Here is a 24,580-nt window from a genome sequence, read left to right as displayed (position 1 = left end):
TACTTTACCTGTTCCTGGGGGACCCTGGATAATAGCAAGCTCTTTGGTTACAGCTGTTTGCAAGGCTTGCATTTGGGATTTATCTAAGTTTAATTTCTGCTTAGATGGCCACGTGCGAAAGTCACGCACATTGAAATCACTGTCATGGGATGAGCTCAAGTTAAAGTGCAGGAAGTCGACACTGGATGCGGCCGCCTTGGACTGCATTGGGGTTTTGAGGGCTTGTTGTTCCATCAAAGGCGCGAGTGTGTATTGGTGATAATCATATCTTAGATATTTTGGTTCTGTAACATTACTCTGGCACTGAACAATGTATTTCTGAAAAGGTAATTCATTGTCTTTAATCTCTTTAAGACCTTCCAGAACATGGCGGTAGGCTTCAAAATATGCAGTTGTTTCAACCATTAGGAAAGTATCCGTTGGCTTAATGTCCACCAGCTGCAGACGGCTTTCATCAGTAAAGCTGAGTGTGATGATACCTTTTCGCAGTTCTTTAAAGCTGCTATGCGCCACTGTCGCAAACAGCACAGTTTCAAAGTTATCTTTGGATAGGCAAAGGAAAGACCCATATAGCAGTCGCTTGGAGCTCTCCCATTGAACAAACTTTAACAACTTTATATCAAACTGAACTCGGTAGAAGACACCATTATGTGTGCACAGTGGGCCCAGTATGTGCGCATTAAAATAAATTCTAATGTCATCTATTTGTTTCTTCTTCAGATCCTTCTGGTCATAAGTCAACAACTTGGAAATTCCATCTCTTAATGGCCGAACAAAGTCTTCACGCAGTAAACGAAAGTGTGTGTCGAGGTATGTGTGAGTGTCTGGATATTTTCCAGTGATGATATTCGGTCTCACATAAGGCTTGACGATTAAATGGATGTCGTCGTAGGTTGGATATATTGGAATAAGTCTAAAGTTTGCCACCTCAGGCCCCATGAAGTAGGTGTAAGTATCAGATTTCAATTTCCCATCTCGCTTCTTCTCCTGCAGGATTGCAACCATCTGCTGCAGGTTTTGTAAGCTCGTCTCAGTTTCTACTGAGACAGGGATGCCAATAGACTGCAGGTACTTTGAAGTTGACTGCACCAACGTAGCTAGAAGAGACACTTCCAAAAAAGCACTTGCAGGGTAGACAGTAATCAGCTCACAGAGCAATTTTAGTGTCAAACCAAGGTGTGCAGAGTTTTCCAAATGTGCCTCTGGCAGCACTTCTGTCTGAGCACTGACAACAAACGCAGGAAGGATATTTTTCAGAAACATGGAGTCCTTGATCAACTCTAGCAGATAATGTAAGCTCTGCCGGTTGGATTTGCATTTGAATGCAGTACTAAGAATTTCCAGCAAGGACACAATTAGGTTTTTGCTGGGATTAGCCTGGTTTAAGAATTCTTTGAGCCCACTTCTTGGAAAGGCTAACTTAATTACAATGTCTGCGGGATTCATCTCGGCCAGCTGCTTGAACTCCCGCCTGTCCAGCATCCGTGGCTCATGATGAGCAGATTTACCAGAATCATCTGCCGAAGGTCTAGAATGTTGGGTCTCCTGGTTGGTTCTACCCTTTTGTGTGAATTTGTGTTGTCCCCAGTTGTCATGGGTTTGATTCCCAGATCCTTTGTAATGCTGCTGTGAATGGTTTTCACGGGTAGCTTGAGGCTTAACTCTGCCCGTTCCTCGAGAGAAAGGCTGTCTGCCTATAATTGCAACATTAGGGAGAAAAACAAAATATTTTACATTACCAAATTTGCAGTCATTAGGAAGCTAGGAAGCTACAACAAAACAACACACAAGATGCTAAACACCATCCAGGACAAAGCAGTCTGCCTGTTCGGCAGCCCATTCACCAGCTTAAACCTCCACTCCCTCTACCATCAGCGAAACGTTGCTGCAGTGAGCACTAGCTGCAGGATGCGCTGCAGCAACTCACCATAGCTTCTTCGACAGCACCTCTCAAACCCCCGACCTCTATCACCGAGGTGAACAGGTCAGCAGGTGCATGGAAACACCATCGCCTCCAAGTTTCCCTCCAAGTCAGACACCATCCTGACATGGCCATGTATCGCTGTTCCCTCATCGTTGCCAGGTGAAAATCATGAAACTCCCAACCTAACAACACTGTGGGAATACCTTCACCAGATGGACTCCAGCGATTCAAGAAGAAAGTCTACCATCACCTTCTCTAGGGCAACTAGATGGGCAATAAATGGCGGCCTTTCCAGCCACACCTATATCCCATGAATGATTATTTTTTAAAGTAACAGAATGTGTAACTTTCATTTTAGTTTTGACCTTATTGACGCTAAGCCCTGTGCCAGTAATGTAAATACCAAATATCAGAATATTTCACCGAAACACCAGAAATGAAGAATGGTGTATAGCTTACATCTGTAACTTTTACACTGGGTGCAAGAGACCATTCAGATCAGATCAGTGCATAGGCGGATCGTAAAATCCGTGAAAGTTTGACTTATATACTCAAAGTTATGGTATAGTCTACTCTTGATAATTAAAGATTTTTTGCAAATAAAAAAAAGAATGACCCTATAAGCAACATAAGCAACACAGCAAAGTACGAATGAATTGCTAAAAAAAATTATCAGATCATTCGAATGAATTAAAAGTAGATTGCGTTTCCAGCTCCCCATGTCGCATTCTTTGCCATAATACAAGTAAAAGCCTATTGGCTGATAGGCTACCCCTCCCTCATCTCTGATATAATTCCTTCTAAGTGTGAGCCATGGTTTAGTGGTAGCACTTTCACCTCTGATTCAGGCAGTTGTGGGTTCAAGTCCCACTTCAGACACTTGAACAACTCTGAACAAATATTTTGTATCAGTCTTTATGGTAGAGGACACAAACAATATCCCAACAGTGGATAGGCAAGGGGCTATAGGGGAGAAGGAACTTAACACAATCACAATCATTAAGGAGGTGGTACTCAGTAAGACAAAGGCAGATAAATTCCCCGGACCTGATGGCTTGCATCCTAGAGTCTGAAGAGAAGTAATGGCAGGGAAGTGGACGCATTGGTTGTAATTTACCAAAATTCCCTGGATTCTGGGGAGGTCCATACAGATTAGAAAACTGCAAATGTAACGCCCCTATTTAAAAAAGGAGGCAGACAAAAAGCAGTTTAGTCTAGACCAGTTAGCCTAACATCTGTGGTTGGGAAAATGTTAAGAGTCCATTATTAAAGAACCAATAGCAGGACATTTGGTCAGGCAACGTCAGCATGGATTTATGAAGGGGAAGTCATGTTTGACAAATTTGCTGGAATTCTTTGAGGATATAACGAACAGGGTGGATAAAGGGGAACCAGTGGATGTGGTGTATTTGGACTTCCAGAAGGCATTTGACAAGGTGCCTCATAAAAGGTTACGGGTTGGGGGTAATATATTAGCATGGATAGAGGATTGGCTAACCAACAGAAAACAGAGAATCAGGATAAAGGTTCATTCGCTAGTTGGCAATCAGTAACTAGTGGGGTGCCGCAGGGATCGGTGCTGGGACACCAACTATTTACAATCTATATTAACGATGTGGAAGAAAAGACTGAGTGTAACGTAGTCAAGTTTGCTGACGATACAAAGTTGGGAGGAAAAGCAATGTGTGAGGAGGACACAAAAAATCTGCAAAAGGACATAGACAGGCTAAGTGAGTAGGCAAAAATTTGGCAGATGGAGTATAATGTTGGAAAGTGTGAGGTCATGCACTTTGGCAGAAAAAAATCAAAGAGCAAGTTATTATTTAAATGGAGAACGATTACAAAGTGCTGCAGTACAGAGGGACTTGGGGGTACTTGTGCATGAAACACAAAAGGTTAGTATGCAAGTACAGCAAGTGACGGGAAGGCCAATGGAATCTTGGCCTTTATTGCAAAGGGGATGGAATATAAAAGCAGGCAAGTCTTGCTGCAGTTATGCAGGGTATTGGTGAGGCCACACCTGGAATACTGTGTGCAGTTTTGGTTTCCATATTTATGAAAGGATATACTTGCTTTGGAGGCAGTTCAGAGAAGGTTCACTAGGTTGATTCCGGAGATAAGTGGGTTGACTTATGAGGGAAGGTTGAGGAGGTTGGGCCTCTACTCATTGGAATTCAAAAGAATGATCTTATCGAAATGTATAAGATTATGAGGGGGCTTGACAAGGTGGATGCAAAGAGGATGTTTCCACTGATAGGGGAGACTAGATCTCAGGGGCATAATCTTAGAATAAGGGGCCGTCCATTTAAAACTCAGATGAGGAGGAATTTTTTCTCTCAGAGGGTTGTAAATCTGTGGAATTCACTGCCATAGAGAGCTGTGGAAGCCGGGACATTGAATAAATTTAAGTCAGAGAGAGACAGTTTCTTAACCGATAAGGGATTAAGGGGTTATGGGGAGCGGGCAGAGAAGTGGACCTGAGTCCATGATCGGATCAGCCACGATCATATTAAATGACGGAGCAGGATCGAGGGGCTGTATGGCCTATTCCTGCTCCTATTTCTTATGTTCTTATGTTGAGCACAAAATCCAGGCTGACATTTCAGTGCAGTACTGAGGGAGTGCTCCAGTGTTGGAGGTACTGTCCTTTGGATGAGACTTTAAACTAAGGCTCTGTCTACCCTCTCAGGTGGACATAACAAATCCCATGACACTAGTGCTTTGGCATATCTTAAGTTCATCAAAGACGCTTTAGAAATGCACGTTCTTTCTTCTTTTTCTTAGTTTTTAATTATTTTATGGATTATGGCAAAAAAATGAAGGGTTGGATTTTCCGGTCCTTTGCGCTCTGGGTTTTACCCCGAAGTGGCGAGAATGGGGGTGTTCAGGTCTCCTGTGCCCCGTCACGATCCTCCAGTCCCATTTTGCGGTAGTGCTGAGCAGCATCACCAGGAAGAGCTGCACCAGGTGTGCAACGCCTCTCGTTGCGATACTGGCAGTACTTTAGACTTTTGCCTGATCTGTCCACCCGGAAGTACGCTGACAATGACCGCCTGAGAAATCAGTGCAATCCAGCATAGCCGGCAGCACAGAGGAAGATAAAGTATGCCAAAGGTCAGTGTGAGTGTTTGTTCTTTAGATTTTTACAGCGATTTGTGTTGTGGTGGTGTGGGCAATGTTTTGGGAATGTTTTTGAGCGTTTTTTTAAGGTTCCCCCCCGCCCCAGCCTCTCTCGAAGCGCACACGGCCCGGCAGTTTAGCTCGCAAGTTCCTCATCCTTGTGCCACGAAAAGTGTACAATGCCTCCCTTAGTGCTGTGCTCCTTGATGCAGGGCCCAGATGACAAAACTTCCTTACCCCGCCCCGAAAACCGAAAAGCCTAAAACCCAGCCCTTACTCTAATATTCTGCACAGTTCCTTCCCACCCTCAAATTTCCAAGGTACATAACCCATCCCTTGCTGACCTCGTGGTTTCTGCTGTCTTTGTGTCTCATTCGCCACACTACTTTCTTCGAAGCAGCCGAGCAGGTTAGGCTGACTGCCGTATAGCTTGTGATCTCTCTTATGATGTTCAGATTGGTCACGCCGCTGAAATTTATTCTTTACAGAGACACTCTCAGACCTATTTTGCACTTGTTGAGGGGGTCTTCCTTGTTGTCCACTTCGCTGGCCTGAAATTTAAAAATAAAAAGGATAGCATAGCTCACATGTATATTCAGTCAACCAAACGAAAGTGGTTCTTAAAAAAAAAATTAAAAATTTCCACCCCTTCTCACATGATACAGTCTAGAATCATAGAATAGTACCGCACAGAAGGAGGCCATTCGGCCCATCGAGTCTGCGTCAGCTCTTTCGAAGAGCGATCCAATTAGTCCCACTCCCCCCACTTTTTTTTAACCATATCCCTGCAATTTCTTTCTTCAATATCCTTTTGAAGGCTACTATTGAATCTGTATCCACCACCTGCCAGGCCGTGCATTCCAAATCCTAACCACTCGTTGCGTAAAAAAGTTTTTCCTCGTGTCGCCTCTGGTTCTTTTGCCAATCACCTTCAGTCTGTGCTCTCTGGTTATCGACTATTCATTGCTCACCTCTTGGCTTTCCTCGAACACTTGCTTCAGGTGTTTGTTTATGAGCACTTGCTGGATGGGGCTGACTTCCAAAGTTCCTGGGCCCTTTAGCAGGTTTACTTCCACCACTGGCTGCAGAAGACTTTTGTGTGGCGCTGAGGTGGCTTTCAGCTTGCTTAAACTCCAAAAGCCCCTTGTCATTTCCACGCCTTCGGTCTTTCGAATGCTCCCGGCTTGATTGCCTGCTGCTTGAAGCACTACCTTTTCTTGGTTGGTCGACAGGTTGCAGGTTTGCTTTGACTTTGGGACATAGAACAACAGGTTAATAGGTTACTCTTAACGGTCATATTATAAATGTTGACCATTCCCCTTCCCCGATCTCAATTGCCCAAGATTGGGGAGGAACTGAAGGGGAGAACGAGAGGCACACTGGGGTAGTTCTTGACTTTGGCGATAGTGGAAAACGGGTGCTCGTGAGTCGACAGCCCATTTTACATCTCTTCCGATTGAAGTCAATGGAAATAACAATCAGGAAAGATGTAAAACGGACTACTGACTTGCACCTGTTTTACACTACTGCACAAAGTCAAGATCCACCCCATTTTCTCTTCTCTTCCCTCCCCATCTCAAACTGATATGGAGTGTGGTTATTATTCACTGATAAGCAAAACACTGAAGAGAATATTGGCAGACATGCAAGCAAATTATATCAGGAGTACAGTTTCACTTCTGCATATAGTCAAAATTCTTATAAGCTAATTATCATATTCCTTGGTTTTATGTATTAAAAAGAAAACCAGCCTTTCTGGTCATGTGACATGAGGTTTCCTAGCAACATGTAGTGGGGAGCAATTCACAACGGTCACAGGAAAATGCAAGGTGCGATAAGACAAGGGGGCCGAAGTTGCCCCTTCCGATAAGGCCACTGGCCGCCTGAAAGTGGCGGCCATGATGCAGCACGGAATGGCCGCCGAGTCGCCACAGAGGGGCCGCCATTTTGGAAATTGCCCTTTCTGAGTTTTGGAGAGGTGTCCAGGAATGCTTCGCCCCTTTTCTCGCTGCGGCATGCACGCGCCGACCCCTTACTGACTGGCGGGGACCCCTCGGGAAATTGCCCCATTCCACGAATTGCCCCGCGAGAGCGGCCCCGCCACCGGTCGGTGCCCCGGTACACTCTCTGTGGCATGGTGGCGTGGCCGCCCTTAACGGGGAGGACACACTGTCGCGGCCATTATGTTATTTTTTTGCGTCGGCTGACTGCCAGGTCGGGCCGACAATTATGACCGCGGGTTCGGCCGGGCTGACGCTGAAGACCTGCAGCGTCGACCAATCGGCCCCGCCCCCACTTCCGCCCCACTAGTGACAGCCACTCCGCCCCGCCCCCACTTCTGTCCAGGTGATGAGGCCACTTCCGTCCCGCTTCAAAAAAAAGCACGAAGCGCTGAATTTCTCCGGTTTGGTCGTCCCATGACACTTCAAGAGCGGTAGCTCGACTCGTTTTGGGCGTTGGGCAATTTCGGCCAAGAACTCAAATGACAACAAATAAAATCAAATGGAAAAATCCAGATACTGAACCCTATTAGAATCAGCAAGTGTTTACATGGTAAACACATCAAGTGGTTCAGATGATAAATCACAAGGCGCACGGGGTGTAAATTCACCCCAAGGAGTTCTGACTCTCGCTGGTCTCCTTGATCCTGCAGCCTCAACTCTCACAGAAACAATTTAAACAGGACTTCAATCGAATCTGTTTGAGTGCACTGCAGCTTTGCACCATATTTACAGTCTGTTCTTTCTCAACAAGTTTTATACCATTAAATATATGAAAATAACAAAGCTTAAACACCGCACTGTGCCACAATATGGCAGATAATTGGGCAAAATTGTTTAACTCAACCACAGTGAGAGTTCATAAAAGTTTCTGTACTTGGCAAAAATAGACAACTTCCCCTCTCATCACGGACAGCAACCATAAGCTGCAATGTGGTGCTCTCGAGGTAGAAGTGGAGCATTTCTCCATTCTAGGCATTGGAAATGGGATAACTAGTTAACCTTTGTTATTTTGTTCTACATCTAAACGCCCAGTAATTTCTTTACATTAGATCTTAGTCAATTGATGTCTTTTTAATTAAAAAACAGCATTTCATATGCTCTTATACAATGTTAATACTCTATACCTGGATTGAAAGTATAGAATGCCCTCTCTGTCCAGTCCTTCCCCAAGCTATGCAAAAGGCTGAAGTTATGTTGCAATGTGGAGATAATCAGTATACTGCATGATGTTTTTTACTTACAATAGGCCCAATCAACATCCACCAAGCCCTTGTTCCATAAAAGCAAATAGTGATTTCCCCCCCCCCACCGCGCCCCCCCCCCTCCCCCTCACCACACCTAAGATAGCTCCTTCTACCAAACACATCCTGATCCTGGTGTATGTTATGCTAACACAAACTGAGCTTCTGTTAAAAAATTGGAATTATATGGGAGAAGGTTAAATACCTATGCCAATTAAATTGTATATGCCTGCAAAAGAAGATGTAGGTTGCAGTTGCAATGGCTCCAATAAGAGTGTAATAAGGACACTGTTGACAAAGACAATATTCAAAATTTTGATATGTCACTTCTATGAAAATCTGCACATGGCATGCGAGCAAAAGGTTCTGCTGAAATAGCAAATTGGTAAATAATGATCAACAGTAGAAAGACTTGCATTTATATAGCGCCTTTTGTGACCTCAGGCCATCCCAAAGCATTTTTCAGTCTTTTTAAGTGTAGTCACTGTTGTAATGTAGGAAACGCAGCAGCCAATTTATGCACAGCAAGGTCCCACAACAGCAATGATAATGACCAGAAAATCTGTTTTAATGATGTTGGTTAAGATAGATATTGGCCAGGACACCGGGGAGGACGCCACTTCTCTTCATCGAAATAGTGCCATGGGATTTTTTCTGTTCGCCTGAGAGGGCAGGAGGGGCCTCGGTTTAACGTCTCATCTGAAAGATGGCAAATCCCTCAGTACTGCTCTAGAGTGTCAACCTAGATTATGTGCTCAAGTCCCTGGAGTGGGAGTTGAACCTGCAGCCTTCTGACTCAGAAGCGAGAGTGCTATTATGAGTCACAGATGACACAAGAAGGACACCAGAGTCTTGTGTGAAGAAGATATGCAGACAGATATCTGCACTCAAAGCATGTGATTAACTCTTGAACACATAGAGACCTTGAGGCAGGTTAAAAACTAGATGAGGAAGACACCCATTTATGACATTATGGTCCAGATACGTTAACTAAAAAATAATCATGTCATTAAATAAGTATTGAGGATTAATTAAAGTCAATGGCTCCCTTTGATCTTGTATTCCAACTAATAGGGAATCAGATAGTCTACGGTTTGACACTTCCCGGTTAAATAGCTGGGCTACACTGGGTCTCTTATGGATTGGCTATCATTTAAACAAATAAATTATGTTTAGTGCGTCGGATTCTTGTGTGCGGCCAACATGAGCTCTCTCTACACCAATTTTTATCAATACGAATTAGGTACGTTCTTGAAATTAACTTTTGCACGTTTACTACAATTAACACTTGGGAACCAAGGTAACAATATCCATTTACAATAGCTGATTTATATTTTGTTTTCCAAGCAACTGTGAGATTTTGAACTGGATTACATCAAAACTGGCCGTTTTGGAGCCGAGATCCAGCATGAGAACAGATTTTCCATCTTCTGCTGCCCCTGTTAGCGTCCCGGAGGGGTTGCGATGGCGGCGGCAATGGTTTCTGGGCAGGCGGGTGGCCAGCGTGCAGCAACCCGCCGGGGAAATAGCGGGCAGGTGTGTGGGGGCGCTGAGCAGCACTGCCCGGGAGTGTCGAACCGGTGTGGAACGGCACCGGTTTCGACTGAGCTTCGATGTCGAATTGCCGCTGACCTCCAGCACCCCGTAGCACTCTGTAGTGGGACCGTTTGGAAAAGCAGGTGAGTGAAGTAAGTAATGAATGAGGGAAGTGTGATTGTTTTATTTTTATTTTTGCGATTTATCCTAAGGTGGGGTGGCCAAGGTATTGGGAATGTTTTTTGTGTGTTTTATGGCGATTTTTTTTTTTCTTCAAGCATGCCTCTCTTGGGGCGCTCGGAGGCTGGCGCTTGAGCTCGGGATTTTCAGTTGGTCAGCTAGCCTAGCGCCCTAAAAAAGGTGTGCAACGTCTCCTTTAGCGCTCCGCTCCACACTCAGGGCCAGCTGATGAATTTTGTGGCTGAGGGAGCAAACAATTTCCTGGCGCAAACTTTACCGCCCCGTCGCGAAATGACCAGAACCGAAAATCCAGTCCAGAACTCTGTACTGTCCAGGAGAAAAACACTCGATGTTGTACAAAATTGTTTTTTTTTTTAAAACAAAAAGCAAATAGATCATGCTTGAAATTAAATCTTTTTGTGCACAAAACCCGAGGGGGAATAAAGTGTGACAATAAGATTATTAGAGACACTGGGCCTTCATTTTTCAACTGGCATAATCTAACACACTGACTAATCTCTCTAAATTTAGAGACATAAAGGCCCCTGTTTTAACTCCAGGTTGATTCCCCGCCCAGCCCCAAGTTAAAATTACAGTCAGGTCTCAATGATGTCATCAGGCCGCGACATGCATATGTAAAGAAGGACCCTGTTGGCTCCGGGTGCGTGTCCTTGCTGCCTGCTCAGGAGAGCAGGTAAAATTGCAGATGTTGCGATCATGGCGGCTTTCAGACAGATTATAACTGCCCGCCCGCCCGCCAGGTTTCTGCTGAGCAAGCAGAGTTAAAATCGCATCCTTAAAACTGCTCTTTTTGATACTTTACAGTTTTTGATCAGTTGAAGAAAACAAAAGATGATCCTAACATGGCAAAGATGAAATCTGTACATATTAATAGGTTACAGATTATGCAAGATTTGGATAAGCAGTATGTAACAATAGAGAATATTGTACTCTGAGCTGCATTCAATAGACTGACCAGAGTCCAAGCTGGATGAGCGAGGAGAATATGGGATCGAATTCAGTAACCAAAATAAAGTCAGGAGCTTAACACAGATACAAAGAGAACTAGAATACCAAATGTAACTGATCCAACCATATTGGCTAATAGTGCGAAGCCATATTGTTTGCTGACTCTACAAAAACAGTCTTTTTTCACAGCTAAAAAGCAAGGAAAGGCAGCGTTCTTACCTTCTGACTGAAGAGCAATTAAACTCTGACATCCAGTATTTACTCAATTGCAATTAGACTTTGCAGCCTTACAAGGGATACAACTTCACCATAGCAGCAGAATAATATATTAGGCATGATATGGTATAACTGGCCTGTCATAACCCAGAGCATCAATCAACTTACCCTTGAACCAATGGCACAGGAGACCCGCAATACATTAAAAATGTCACACAACAAATCCTGATGGGCTCGAAAGATATTTTGGGGGCGGAAACCTTCCAGGACCGGGACATTTATCGCCCGGCCCGGAAGTTCTGCACCTGCCGTGTTATTCGGCCCTTCCATCCCTCAATGGAGGCGAAGTGCTATTGGAGGCACTCTGTGTACATGGAGGGGTGCTCCCCGTGTAGTAGGGCGGCACTGAGTCCAACACCACGCTCCAGAGCCCAACGCCTCGCCGGACGCAGCAGAACGCCCGTCCCTTTCAATTAAAGGGGAGGGCAGCTGCATGCTCTACAGTCCCTTTGGCAGCACCACTGGGCCACCAGAGACGCCCTCGACCCATAATGGAGTGCCAGGCTGCAGGATGGCAGCCCGGTCGAGGTGAGGGCCGTCACTATCAGGCCGACAGAAGAGTCGGCTGACAGCAAATAATGACGGCCCATGGCGCAAACTGCCTCCCCTTTCAGGGGTGCTCCAGTTTCGGATGTCCACCAGCTTTGCGACCCGCTGGCGCCATCCTCGCAACCTACAGGGCAATTTCCCCCATGGGGCACAAAGGTGTTGGCGCAGGACGGTGAGGGGTTGGCACATGCGTGCACCAGCCCAGGACACAAATCACGGCGCGAACGACACAACGATCCCCAAACCGCTGGGGCAATTTCCCTGTAGGTGCTATGGACCCCTTCCCCCATTGGGCGATAACCCCATGGTGCCCCATTAGCGCCCCCCCCCGGGAGGCCAATGGGGCTATAAAAAGGGCAATTTTGCTCCCTTGGTCTCTGAGCAGACCTTACTAAGTACCTTCAGCAGTCTTGTGCACTGCCTCCTTGCAAAAACGTGACTTCCTAATCACCGTGCCATGAGAGCTTTGCCAATTTACATTTAAAAATGGATTCTAAAATGCACTTGAAAACTGTATATGTTGCATTTTAGGTTTTTCTTAAAATATTTTGTGGTCCAAATTCACGTGACAATGCAAATATTCAGCACACTCTAATATGGCCTCAATTTAAGAGGAATAATCTCACAGAACATCTCACCTTTAAATGACTTCTCCATTTCGTTTAACTGCTTGTCTATCATAGACAGCAGACTCTGTTTATGAGATCCCATTTGGCTGTCTCTGTAAAAGACAAAGACAATTTATTCAACAACAACTCATATTTAACTAGTGCTTTTAACGTAGCAAAAAGTCCCAAGGTGCTTCACAGGACCGCTTTACTTGCTTATAAACTATTAAATCTCTAACTTCTTCCAATTCTGATGAAAGGCCATTGACCTGAAATAGACCTGAGGACTGCAGGACTGCTAATGTTACACCTTTGTTTAAGAAGGGAGAAAGGGATAGACCGAGTAACTACAAATCAGTCAGCCTAACCTCAGTGGTGGGAAAATTATTGGAAAAAATCCTGAAGGATAGTATAAATCTTCACTTAGAAAGACACGGATTAATCGAGGACAGTCAGCACGGATTTGTTAAGGGAAGGTCGTGTCTGACTAACTTGATTGAATTTTTCGAGGAGGTAACCAGGAGGGTTGATGAGGACAAAGCGTATGATGTAGTGTAGATGGATTTTAACAAAGCTTTTGATAAGGTCCCACATGGCAGAATGGTCACGACAGTAAAAGCCCATAGGATCCAGGGCAAAGTGGCAACTTGGATCCAAAATTGGCTCAGAGGCAGGAAGCAAAGGGTAATGGTTGATGGGTGTTTTTGTGACTGGAAGGCTTTTTCCAGTGGGGTTCCGCAGGGTTCAATACTAGGTCCCTTGCTTTTTGTGATATACATCAATGATCTAGACTTGAATATAGGGGGTATGATTAAGAAGTTTGCAGATGATACTAAAATCGGCTGTATGGTTGATAATGAAGAAGAAAGCTGCGGACTGCAGGAAGATATCAATCAACTGGTCAGGTGGACATAACAGTGGCAAATGGAATTTAATCCAGAGAAGTGTGAGGTAATGCATTTGGGGAAGGCTAACAAGGAAAGGAAATACACATTAAATGGTAAGATACTGAGAAGTGTAGAGGAACAAAGGGACCTTGGAGTGCATGTCCACAGATCCCTGAAAGTAGCAGGCCAGGTAGATAAGGTGGTTAAGAAGGCATACGGAATGTTTGCCTTTCTTAGCTGAGGCATAGAATACAAGAGCAGGGGGGTTAACTGCTTGAACTGTATAAAACACTGGTTACGCCACAGCTGGAGTACTGCGTGCAGTTCTGGTCACCGCATTACAGGAAGGACGTGATTGCACTGGAGAGGGTACAGAGGAGATTTACGAGGATGTTGCCGGGAGTGGAGAATCTTAGCTATGAGGACAGATTGGATAGACTGGATTTGTTTTCCTTGGAACAGAGCAGGCTGAGGGGAGACCTCATTGAGGTGTATAAAATTATGAGGGGCCTAGATATAGTGGATAGAAAGGGCCTATTTCCCTTAGCAGAGGGGTCAACAACCAAGGAGCATAAAGTTAAAGTAATTGGTAGAAGATTTAGTGGGAATTTGAGAGGAAATATCTTCATGCAGAGGGTTGGGGAGGGGTCAGGAACTCACTGCCTGAAAGGGTAGTAGAGGCAGAAACCCTCACCACATTTAAAAAATACTTGGATGTGCACTTGAAGTGCCGTAACCTGCAGAGTTACAGACCTAGAGTTGGAAAGTGGGATTAGACTGGATAGCTCTTTGTTGGCCGGCACGGACACGATGGGCCGAAATTGCTTCATTCCCTGCTGTAAACTTCTATGATTCTATGATTAACTCTGTTGCTCTCTCCACAGATGCTTCCTGACCTGCTGAGTATTTCCAACATTTTCTATTTTTAGTTCAGATTGCCAGCATCTGTAATATTTTGCATTTGTTTTATAATACAGAATTGCTCAAAAATGCAGCCGTGATATAACTTCCCCGTTACTGTTTTGCAACTTTATTTCTGGCCATTCAGATTGTTGGGCTTGATCCGCATAGGGCATCAAACAGTGAAGCAACAACTGAAAAGGGAATCATTGATGGCAACATTTAATCTGAGCCAATTTGACTTTAGTCGATGGTGTAAACCAGACGATATCGGATCGGCCGTCCATTTAACATCGCTCCTGATTTTCATTTCCATTGACTTCACAAAAGTTCCAAAGTTAGATAGGAACAGGAGTAGACCATTTGGCCTCCTCACATCTGTTCCGCCATTCGATTAGATCATGGATTAAATACTTAATTGGAGGAAGGCCAATTTCAGCGGGATGAGAACGGATCTGACCCAGGTAAATTGGAATCAAAGATTGGCAGGCAAAACTATAATGCAACAATGGACTGCCTTTAAAAAGGAGATGGTTCAGATACAGACAAGGTGCATTCACATGAGGGGGAAAGGTAGGGCGACCAAAGTCAGAGCTCCCTAGATGACGAAAGAGATAGAGTAAGATGAAACAGAAAAATAGCACGTATGACAGATGTCAGGTCGAGAATACGTCTGAGAATCAGGCTAAATATAGAAACATCGAAGAGGAGAAGTGAAAAAGAAAATAAGAGGGCAAAGATAGGTTATAAGAATAGAATGGCAGCCAACGTAAAAAGTTCAAAGGGGAAGTGAAAAAGAAATTAAGATGGTCAAAGCGAGAATATGAGAATAGGTTCGCAGGTAACATAGAAGGGAATCCAAAAGTCTTCTACAGGCATATAAATAGGAAATGGTTAGTAAGAGGAGGGGTGGATCTGAATAGGGACCGAAAAGGAACCTACGCATGAAGGCAGAGGGTATGGCTGAGGTGCTAAATGAGTACTTTGCATCTGTCTTCACCAAGGAAGATGCTGCCATAGATAACAACAATAACTTGCATCTATATAGCACCTTCAACACAGTGAAAGGTCCCAAGCTGCTTCACAGGAGTATTATGAGATTAAAAATTTGACACCGAGCCGCATAAGTAGAAATTAGCACAGGTGACCAAAAGCTTGGTCAAAGAAATATGTTTTAAGGAGTGTCTTTAAGGAGGAAAGATAGGTAGGGAGGCAAAGAAGTTTAGGCAGGGAGTTCCAGAACTTGGGGCCTAGGCAACAGAAGACAGTAGCTACACTGTAGAGCAGAGTATAAATTAAGAAATAATGGGGGCTTGTAAGACAGGTACTGCGACTTTAATCTTCATATTGATTGGACAAATCAAATTGGCAAAGGTAGCCTTGAGGACGAGTTCATAGAGTGTATTTGGGACAGTTTTGTAGAACAATATGTTGTGAAACCAACCAGGGAGCAAGCTATTTTAGATCTGGTAATGTGTAATGAGACAGGATTAATTAATGATCTCATAGTAAAAGATCCTCTTGGGAAAAGTGATCATAACATGATAGAATTTCACATTCAGTTTGAGGGTGAGAAACTGGGTCTGAAACTAGTGTCTTAAACCTAAATAAAGGCAATTACAAAGGTATGAAGACAGAGTTGGCTAAAGTGGATTGGGAAAATAGATTAAAAGGTCAGACGGTAGATAAGCAGTGACAGACATTTAAGGAGATATTTCATAATTCTTAAGATATATTCCATTGAGAAAGAAAGACTCTACTAGAAGGATGAACCATCCGTGGCTAACAAAGGAAGTTAACAATGGTATCAAATTGAAAGAAAATGCATACAATGTTGCAAAAATTAGCGGTAGGCTAGAAGATTGGGAATATTTTAGAAACTATCAAAGGCCGACTAAAAAAATAATAAAGGGGGAAAAAATAAATTATGAAAGTAAACTAGCAAGAAATATAAAAACAGACTGTAAGAGCATCTACAAATATATAGAAAGGAATAGAGTAGCTAAAGTAAATGGCAGAGACTTTGAACAAATATTTTGTATCAGTCTTCACGACAGAAGACACTAAAAACATCCCAATAATAGTAGAAAATCAGGGGCAAAAGGGAGGGAGGAAATTAAGGGAGGGAATCATTATCACTAGAGAAAAAGTACTAGGTAAACTAATGGGGCTAAAGGTGGACAAGTCCCCTGAGCCTGTTGGCCTCCATCCTAGGGTCTTAAAAGAAGTGGCTGCAGAGATAGTGGATGCATTGGTTGTAATCTTCCAAAATTCCCTAGATTCTAGAAAGGTTCCAGCGGATTGGAGAACTGCAAATATAACGGCCCTATTCAAGAAAGGAGGGAGACAAAAAGCAGGAAACTATAGGCAATTAGCCTAACATCTGTCATTGGGAAAATGCTGGAATCTATTATTAAGGAAGTAGTAGCAGGACATTTAGAAAATCATAATAATACCATGTTGACTCTGCATGATTGTATGAAAGGGAAATTGTGTCTTTGAGGATGTAATTGAGCAGAGTAGATAAAGGGAAACCAGTAGATGTAGTGTATTTGAATTTCCAAAAGGCATTCGATAAGATGCCACATAAAAGGTTACTTCATGAGTTAAGAGCTCATGGTGTTGAGGGTAATATATTAGCATGGATAAAGAATTGGCTAACTTACAGAAAACAGAGTCGGGATAAATGGGTCCTTTTCAGGTTGGCAAACTGTAACAAGTGAGGTGCCACAGGGATCAGTGTTAGGACCTCAACTATTTACAATCTATATTAATAACTTGGATGAAAGGACTGAGTGTAATGTAGCCAAATTTGCTGATGAATATTATCCACTTTGGTAGGAAGAATAGAAAAGCAAAATTTTATTTAACTGGAGAGAGACTAAAGAATGCTGTGGTAGAGAGGGATCTGCGTGTCCTCGTATACAAAACACAAAAAGTTAGCATGTAGGTACAGCAAGTAATTAGGAAGGCAAATCGAATGTTGACCTTTATTGCAAAGGGAATGGAGTATAAAAGTCTTGCTACAACTGTACAGGGCATTGATGAGACCACACCTAGAGTACTGCATACAGTTTTGGTCTTTTTATTTAAGGAAGGATATACTTGCATTGGAGACAGTTCAGAGAAGGTTCTCTAGGTTGATTCCTGGGATGAAAGGGTTGTCTTATGAGGAAAGGTTGAGCAGGTTGGGCCTCTACTCATTGGAGTTTAGAAGAATGAGAGGTGATCTCATTGAAACATATAAGATACTGAGGGGGCTTGACAGGGTAGATGCTAAGAGGATGTTTCCCCTCGTGGGGGAATCTAGGGGGCATAGTCTTTGTGCCTTTGAGGATGTAATGAGCAGAGTAGATGAAGGGAAACCAGTAGATGTAGTGTATTTGAATTTCCAAAAGACATTCGATAAGTTACCACATAAAAGGTTACTTCATAAGTTAAGAGCTCATGGTGTTGAGGGTAATATATTAGCATGGATAAAGGATTGGCTAACTAACAGAAAACAGAGTCAGGATAAATGGGTCCTTTTCAGGTTGGCAAACGGTAACAAGTGGGATGCCACAGGGATCAATGTTAGGACCTCAACCATTCACAATCTATATTAATGACTTGGATGAAGGGACTGAGTGTAATGTAGCCAAATTTGCTGATAGGGGCATAGGGGGATAAGAGGGAATTTAAGAAGGTGATGAGGAGGAATTTCTTCTCTCAAAGGATTGTGAAACTTTGGAATTCTCTACCCCAGAGTGCTGTGGAAGCAGAGTCATTGACTATATTCAAGGCTGAGATAGACAAATTCTTGAACTTTAGAGGAGTCAAGGCTTATGGGGAACAGGCAGGAAAGTGGAGTTAAGTACTAAACAGTACATAGCCAATAGTGAACTATCCAGAGTTAGAATCTAATTGACTGGGGCCTTGGACCAAAATGGATTTCAACCTGAGCTGAATTATTCATTCAAAATGCCTTCACTCGCAGTTTTCCACTGTCATAATTTAAAAATCTTTCTCAGTAAGCTTTCAAGTAGCAAAGGCTCTGGAAACAATTTTTCAATCCTCCTTAGATATTCAAATTGTGCTGGAAGACTGGAGGCCAGCCAATGTAACAGTTCTGTTCAAGAAAGGAGAGTAGTTTAAATCAAGTAACCATAGACCAGTTGTGGTCTAACTTTTAGAATACATAGTTCAAAATAAAATGATGTTAATGGACTAGTAATCCAGAGAACAAAAGAACAGCTTAATAATTTGAATTCAGTTTTAATAAATCTAGAAATAAAAAGCCAGTGGGTGCTCCCCTCACCTTTTTGTGGCCATTACTGCCGAAATTTGTGTGTGGCTGGGCCACCCCTTATTCAGCTCCAAAAGTGAACAAATGGGTTCCAGCGCTAATGAACCCTTCCAAAGTGGATTTTTCAGCGATGTGGCTGTCTTAATTTGAGCGTTATCACCACTGAGAAATTCAGCATGCAGGTAAGGGTTTCTAATGAGCCAGCTGCTACCTGGCCTTTTTAAAGGGCAGAGTTTGCAGCAAGGCCCTGAGGGGGGAAGGAGGTTGGAAGGATGGCTGGTGTAAGAGATTCAAGGAGGGCCAACAGGTTCACTGATATGGAGCTGGAGACACTGATGGACAGTGAAGAAGAAGAATACTACTTCCTGACGTGGGGAGACCTGGCAGACAGGCAGTACATAATGCACGAAGGGAGATTGCAGTGGAGGTGTCAGGCACCTCCATATATGTGAGGACGCACCCTCCCAGAAGGGTGCTGGCAAGTCTGCACCCGGCTCAGAGGTGTTCCAAGACAGCCTAGAAGGACAGCTGTACGTCCCAGACAGCAATCACAGCAGCCTTCCTGGACCCATGATGCAGCTACAGGGATGACAGTTAGGCGTGGTGTAAGGGTATTCATGCGTAACAAGTGTTATAGTGAGGTGTACAGGGGTAAAAAAATGATAACAGTATTATATTATTGTTCTTTACAGTCTGTTTTTGCAGTGATTTGGATAATTGGATAAATCTTTATTTTTGGCACATATATCTGGCCAGGTGTTTCATCTGGGAGTGGGCAATTCTGTGTTAAGGCACTCATAGTGATGGCCATTGAAAGTGGTAGCTGAAGGGTCATGTGTGGATAGGATTAACTGAAGCGAGCAGCTATGAGACACAGCTGCACCTCCTTTCCAGGGTTGCGATGGGGATGACGCCTCCTAGCTCTGGGGCGATGGGGATCCTCCTCCCTCCTCCTCCTCCTTCTCCTCAGGTGGTACTGCTGGCTCGACCTCCAGCGGCTGTCCCCTCATGATGGCCAGGTTGTGCAGCATGCAGCAGACCACGACGATGATGGAGACCCGTTGAGGAGAGTACTGCAAGTTGCCACCAGATTGGTCCAGGCACCGGAATCTCTGCTTGAGGATGCCAATGCACTGCTCGATGATGCACCTGGTGGCACAATGAGCGTCATTGTAGGCATGCTCTGGTGCTGTCCTGGGGTTCCGCAGAGGAGCGAGCAGCCACGTGGACAGGGGGTATCCCTTGTCCCCAAGCAGCCAACCGCAATCCTGATTCGGGCCGGTGAAGACGGTGGGCACACTGGTCTGGCGCAGAATGAATGAATCATGGCTGCGGCCTGCGTATCTCATATCAACTGCCAGGATCCGATGCTGGTGGTCACACACGAGCTGCATGTTCAGAGAGTGGAAGCCTTTGTGGTTGACAAAGATCTCGGGGTGATGATGTGGCGCCCTCAGCCCAACGTGTGTGCAGTCAATGGTACCCTGCACCCTCAGGAAGCCTGCCATTCAGGAACAGCCTGCCACTCCACCTGTTTGTCCCTTGTCACCGGGAAGGAGCTGTACTGGACCCTTCTCCTGTACAGTGCATCTGTGACCTGACGGATGCACCGATGTGCCGAGAATTGGGAGATGTTGCCAATGTCTGCAGTGGCATACTGGCGCGTAAAAATTTACGGCGATGGTGACCTTGGTCTCCACGGTGAGGGCGGTCCTGAGGCATGTTTGAGGCTGCAGAACAGTGCAGAGCTCCCTCAGTACTTCCATCCAAAATCATAGCCTTCGCAGCCATTGCTCATCAGTGAGCTGGAGGAAGGAGAACTGAGGTCTGTAGACCCTTTGAGGGTATGGCTTCCTTTCCCCACGTCAGCATTGGCCACTTCCCTGGTCCTCCTCATTCTCGGGCTCCTCTGGAGGCTCTTGCTAGAAAGGCTCCTCTCCCAGTATTTGGGAGGGTGGGGGGGGGGGGGGGGTGGGCAGCATCCATCACCCCCATCCTGATGCCATCTCCCTCCTGGCCACCCTCTCTAGCTGCAGGTCTGCGCACATCTGCACGCCCTTCTCTCGGTTGTACAGCCATGGCTGCTGCCTCCCTTGCACAGTGCTGACGGCGACACCTTCTCCTGTGTGCTGCCCTGCTTCTGACCAAGTGTCGCCCTCCCAACACTCCAAGCAGGTCTCTGCAGCCCACAATGAGGCCTACCGGCCTCCACTAAACAGTCAGCAGCTTTAATGAAGCAAAAACAATCACTGCAACTTATTACACTTTAAATTAAAATCAAAACTTAAAACTATTTTCCTGCCAAAGGGCCCCGATCCCAGCAGCACTCCAGTGGTCTAGCGTTCGAGCACCAACTCGAATACCTGGCGGGGGCACTACCTGAAGAACTCCTGCCTTTTTATAGCTGAAAATCCAGGTGGTGGCTGTTTTCCAGTGGTCCGCCCACTGCTTCCCTTACCGCACAAAAATCTTCCTTTACTGTCTTCACCGCGCCGTTTCCAGCAGAAGTGAGCACCGCTGAAAACCCGCCCCGAGCTGAAAATGGCTCGGGGAGGGAAAAGTCCTCAACTGCGGCGGCCGATAGATTTTTTTTGATCAACTGCCCAAACTCCGCGGTAGCCATCCTTTCGGGGACAGTGAATTTCAGACCCCTACTGTCCTTACCTGGTCTGGCCTATATGTGACACCAGTCCCACACCAAGTGGTTGACACTTAATTGCTCTCTGAAGTGGCCTAGCAAGCCACTCAGTTGTATCAAACTGCAGAAGAAGGCTCACCAGTACCTGCTGCGAGACAACTAGGGAAGGACAATAAATGGTGTCCTTGCCAGCGATGCCCACACCCCGAGAATGAACAAGGAAATAATGAATGAGCAATTAGCAATGCTTGGGTTAACCCAAGATTTGTTAAAGGCAAGTGGTGTTTGACAAATTTAATGGCGAGTTTTTTGAAGTGACCAATTGGACATACAAAGGAAATGCAGTATATGTAGTGTATATGGATTTTTCGAAGATATTCCATAAGATGTTTAACAGGAGGCCTATTGCAAAAATTCAGACATATGGGCCGGAATCTTCCCGCTGTCAAAATGGCCGAGATTGACAGTGGGTCGGGCTCCTGCTCTAAACCCACCTCCATGTCAGTTTCTGACCTGTCAGGACTGCGTGCGGATCGCAGACCCGACAGCAACGGCGGGCCAGTTAATTAAGATAGTTAGGAGGTAGTTGAATGCCACTTAAGAGGATTAAAAGCAAGCACTTAGAATTTTACCAACCTTTTGACGGGTTTGCCGTCCCTCAGGGAACACGCCAGGTAAGTGGAGTCGGGTTCTCAGTGACTCTCCATTACTTTGGCTAGCTGACATCTGCAGAAGTGGTATAACAGCTACCATTTCACAGCTGTTCACTTTACAAATCAGAAGCTGAAGCCTGTTCAGAGGCATAGTAAATTGTATAGATGGGAGCAAGACGTTATACAGGTTCATAGACAGATTAAGTGAGCGGGCAAAACTGTGGCAGATGGAGTTCAATATGAGAAGTGTGAGGTTATCCACTTTTTATCTGAGAAAGACAAATTGGAAAATGTTCTTATTGAGGAGAGATTCGATGCTGTGGGGGAAGTAAAGGGATTTAGGTGTCCATGTACACAAATCACTAAAAGCTAGTGCACAGTTACAGAAAGTAATCAAAAAAGGGAATAAAATGTTGGCCTTTATTTCAAGCAGGTTGAAATATAAAAGGGAGGAAGTTATGTTTCAGTTATACAGAGCCTTGGTCAGACCCCATCTGGAATGCTGTGTTCAGTTTTGGGCAACGCACCTCAGGAAGGCCTTCAACAGAATACCAGAGCTTAAAGGGTTAAATTATGAGGTTGCATAATCTTGGCTCATATTCCCTTGAGCATAAACGGTTGAGGAATGATGTAAACGAGGTGTTTAAAATTATTAAGGGTAGATACAGAGAAATGATTTCCTCTGATGGGAGAATCCAGAACAAAGGGAACGTAATCTTAAAATTAGAGCCAGGTCATTCAGGAGCAAAATCAGGCATCACTTTTTCACACAAAGGGTAGTGGAAATCTGGGACTCTCTCATCCAAAAGGCTGTGGGTGCTGGGTCAATTGACATTTTCAAGACTATGATATGGGATAAGAGCAAAGGCAGGTAAATGCGAGGGGCTGAATGGCCTACTCCTGTTGCTATGTTCTACAATGGAGATCAAACCTAGAGCTTTCTCATTTGTATTACTCTGTACTAACCATTTGGTATATTTACATATTAAGGTACTGAGGAGTTACTCATTACTATTTATATCATGCCAGTGATTAATGACACGTTGTTAGTCATATTTTCACCACTAAACATTAAAGGTTTTACACATTCCAAAAAACTAGAAATGCAAGGGAAGCAAAATAATTAATAAAAACAAAACAGTTTATGTTGCTATGCAAAGACGGACTTGCATTTATACAAAGCCTTTCATGACCACCAGATGTCCCAAAGTGTTTTGCAGACAATGAGATACTTTAAAAGAAATAGTCGTTGTTGAAATGTAGGAAACATGGCAGCTAATTTGCATACAGCAAGCTCCCACAAACAGCAAAGTGACCAGATAATCTGTTTTAGTGATATTGGCCAGGACACCAATAACAACAACAACTTTTATTTATATAGCGTCTTTAACATAGTAAAAAACAGGGATAATTCACCTGCTTTTCTTCAAAATAGTGCCATGGAACCTTTTACATCCACCTGGGAGAGCAGAGACCTTGATTTAACATCTCATCTGAAAGGCAGGACCTCCAACAGTTCAGCACTCAGTACTGCACTGGGGTATCACCTGGAGTGGGACTTGAGCCATCAACTATCCTGACTCAGAGGCAAGGGTGCTACCAACTGAGCCACAGCTGACACATTAGTCAGCATGACTAGTCACTGGAATGACCTAATCCATGCTCTATTCATGTTTATAGCTGAACTGCTGGGAACTTAAGAACAAACTATTCTCCCACTTGGCATAAAATTAGAGGTATAAATGACACCGGGACAACAGTAAAACAGATATATAATTCATTGTGAGGAGTCTTCTTACATGAGGCGCCCACCCAAGATTTAACACTCAACTGGGTAAGATGTCATGCTCAACCTTATTGTTATACTCCCATTATATTACACCTATATGTACTTCAGATTATTGAGACTCAATTACATCAATCGTAAGCCCTGAGGCCAGTTTTCGCTGGAATCTAAATGGAAATGATAATATTTTCGGTTACTTCCCGTCTTCGTGCTGCTTTGGGAGAACAATCTAATTCAAGACTTGCACAAGCAATCCTCTCTTTTTGACTACTACAGACAATTTCTGCCACATAATGTAAAGAAAACTGGACAACATGTATAATTAAGAAAAAAAACAGATTTAAATAAGAGTAGATGAACATTGCCATGAGAAAATACAACACACGCAGCTACTCCTTGCAAATAGTGGCTGATCCTCACCTGACCACACAAGCAGTTCCCTTCCTTACCCTGCAGCGTCAACACCAAACGACAGACTTAAGGACCTTTCACTGAGATCCAAACCCCCGACAAAAGGCTCATGGTCCTCTGATCGCTGATCGGTTTCGATTCCTCAATATTGCCACATAATGTGCTCACGCCCCTTGTACAGCGGGGGACCAATACAGTGGCGTACCGAGAACAGCTTCTGCAATTCGCTTGTGCGCTGTAAAGAAATCGAAACCTAGCAAGTTAGATTGCAGGATTTCCAAGAATCAGTATGGTGTGCGTGAGTGTACAGAAATACAGAACAAGGGCGAAGTTTGACTGAAACTAACAGATTCAAGACCCAAATACAATTGCTAAAACGAGAATTTGTACATCTTCTAATAACTAAACATTATAAACAGGTATAAATTAGATTTTTTGTTTCTAAACAGAATAATCATAGAATAGAATCATAGTTACAGCACAACAAAAGGCAGCCATTCGGCCCGTCGAACCCGTGCCGAATCTCAGCTAGTCCCACTCCCCTGCCCTTTCCCCTAGCCCTGCAATGTTTCCTTCAGATACTTATCCTACTCCCTTTTGAAAGATAAAATTGA

At 44.2% G+C, this 24,580-nt stretch overlaps 1 protein-coding gene across 1 annotated transcript in view; it reads right to left on the bottom strand.

The window, feature by feature from the left end:
* The window catches only part of LOC139264288 (NFX1-type zinc finger-containing protein 1-like), a 52,207-nt gene extending 28,137 nt beyond the window's left edge, over nucleotides 1–24,070 (bottom strand). The window contains exons 1-5 of the mRNA XM_070880515.1: nucleotides 23,976–24,070; nucleotides 12,437–12,519; nucleotides 6,016–6,294; nucleotides 5,389–5,595; nucleotides 9–1,694 (exon numbers count right to left, since the gene is read on the bottom strand). Of these exons, the coding sequence (XP_070736616.1) occupies nucleotides 9–1,694; nucleotides 5,389–5,595; nucleotides 6,016–6,294; nucleotides 12,437–12,509 (2,245 nt within the window). The 5' untranslated portion in view covers nucleotides 12,510–12,519; nucleotides 23,976–24,070. The remainder of the gene's footprint in view (nucleotides 1–8; nucleotides 1,695–5,388; nucleotides 5,596–6,015; nucleotides 6,295–12,436; nucleotides 12,520–23,975) is intronic.
* Nucleotides 24,071–24,580: the final 510 nt, after the last annotated feature.

The sequence above is a fragment of the Pristiophorus japonicus genome, chromosome 5 (genome assembly GCF_044704955.1).
Source record: "Pristiophorus japonicus isolate sPriJap1 chromosome 5, sPriJap1.hap1, whole genome shotgun sequence".
NCBI lineage: Eukaryota > Metazoa > Chordata > Chondrichthyes > Pristiophoridae > Pristiophorus > Pristiophorus japonicus.
The sequence above is the reverse complement of the archived record's forward strand: the minus strand, read 5'-3'. Positions and strand labels throughout refer to the sequence as shown.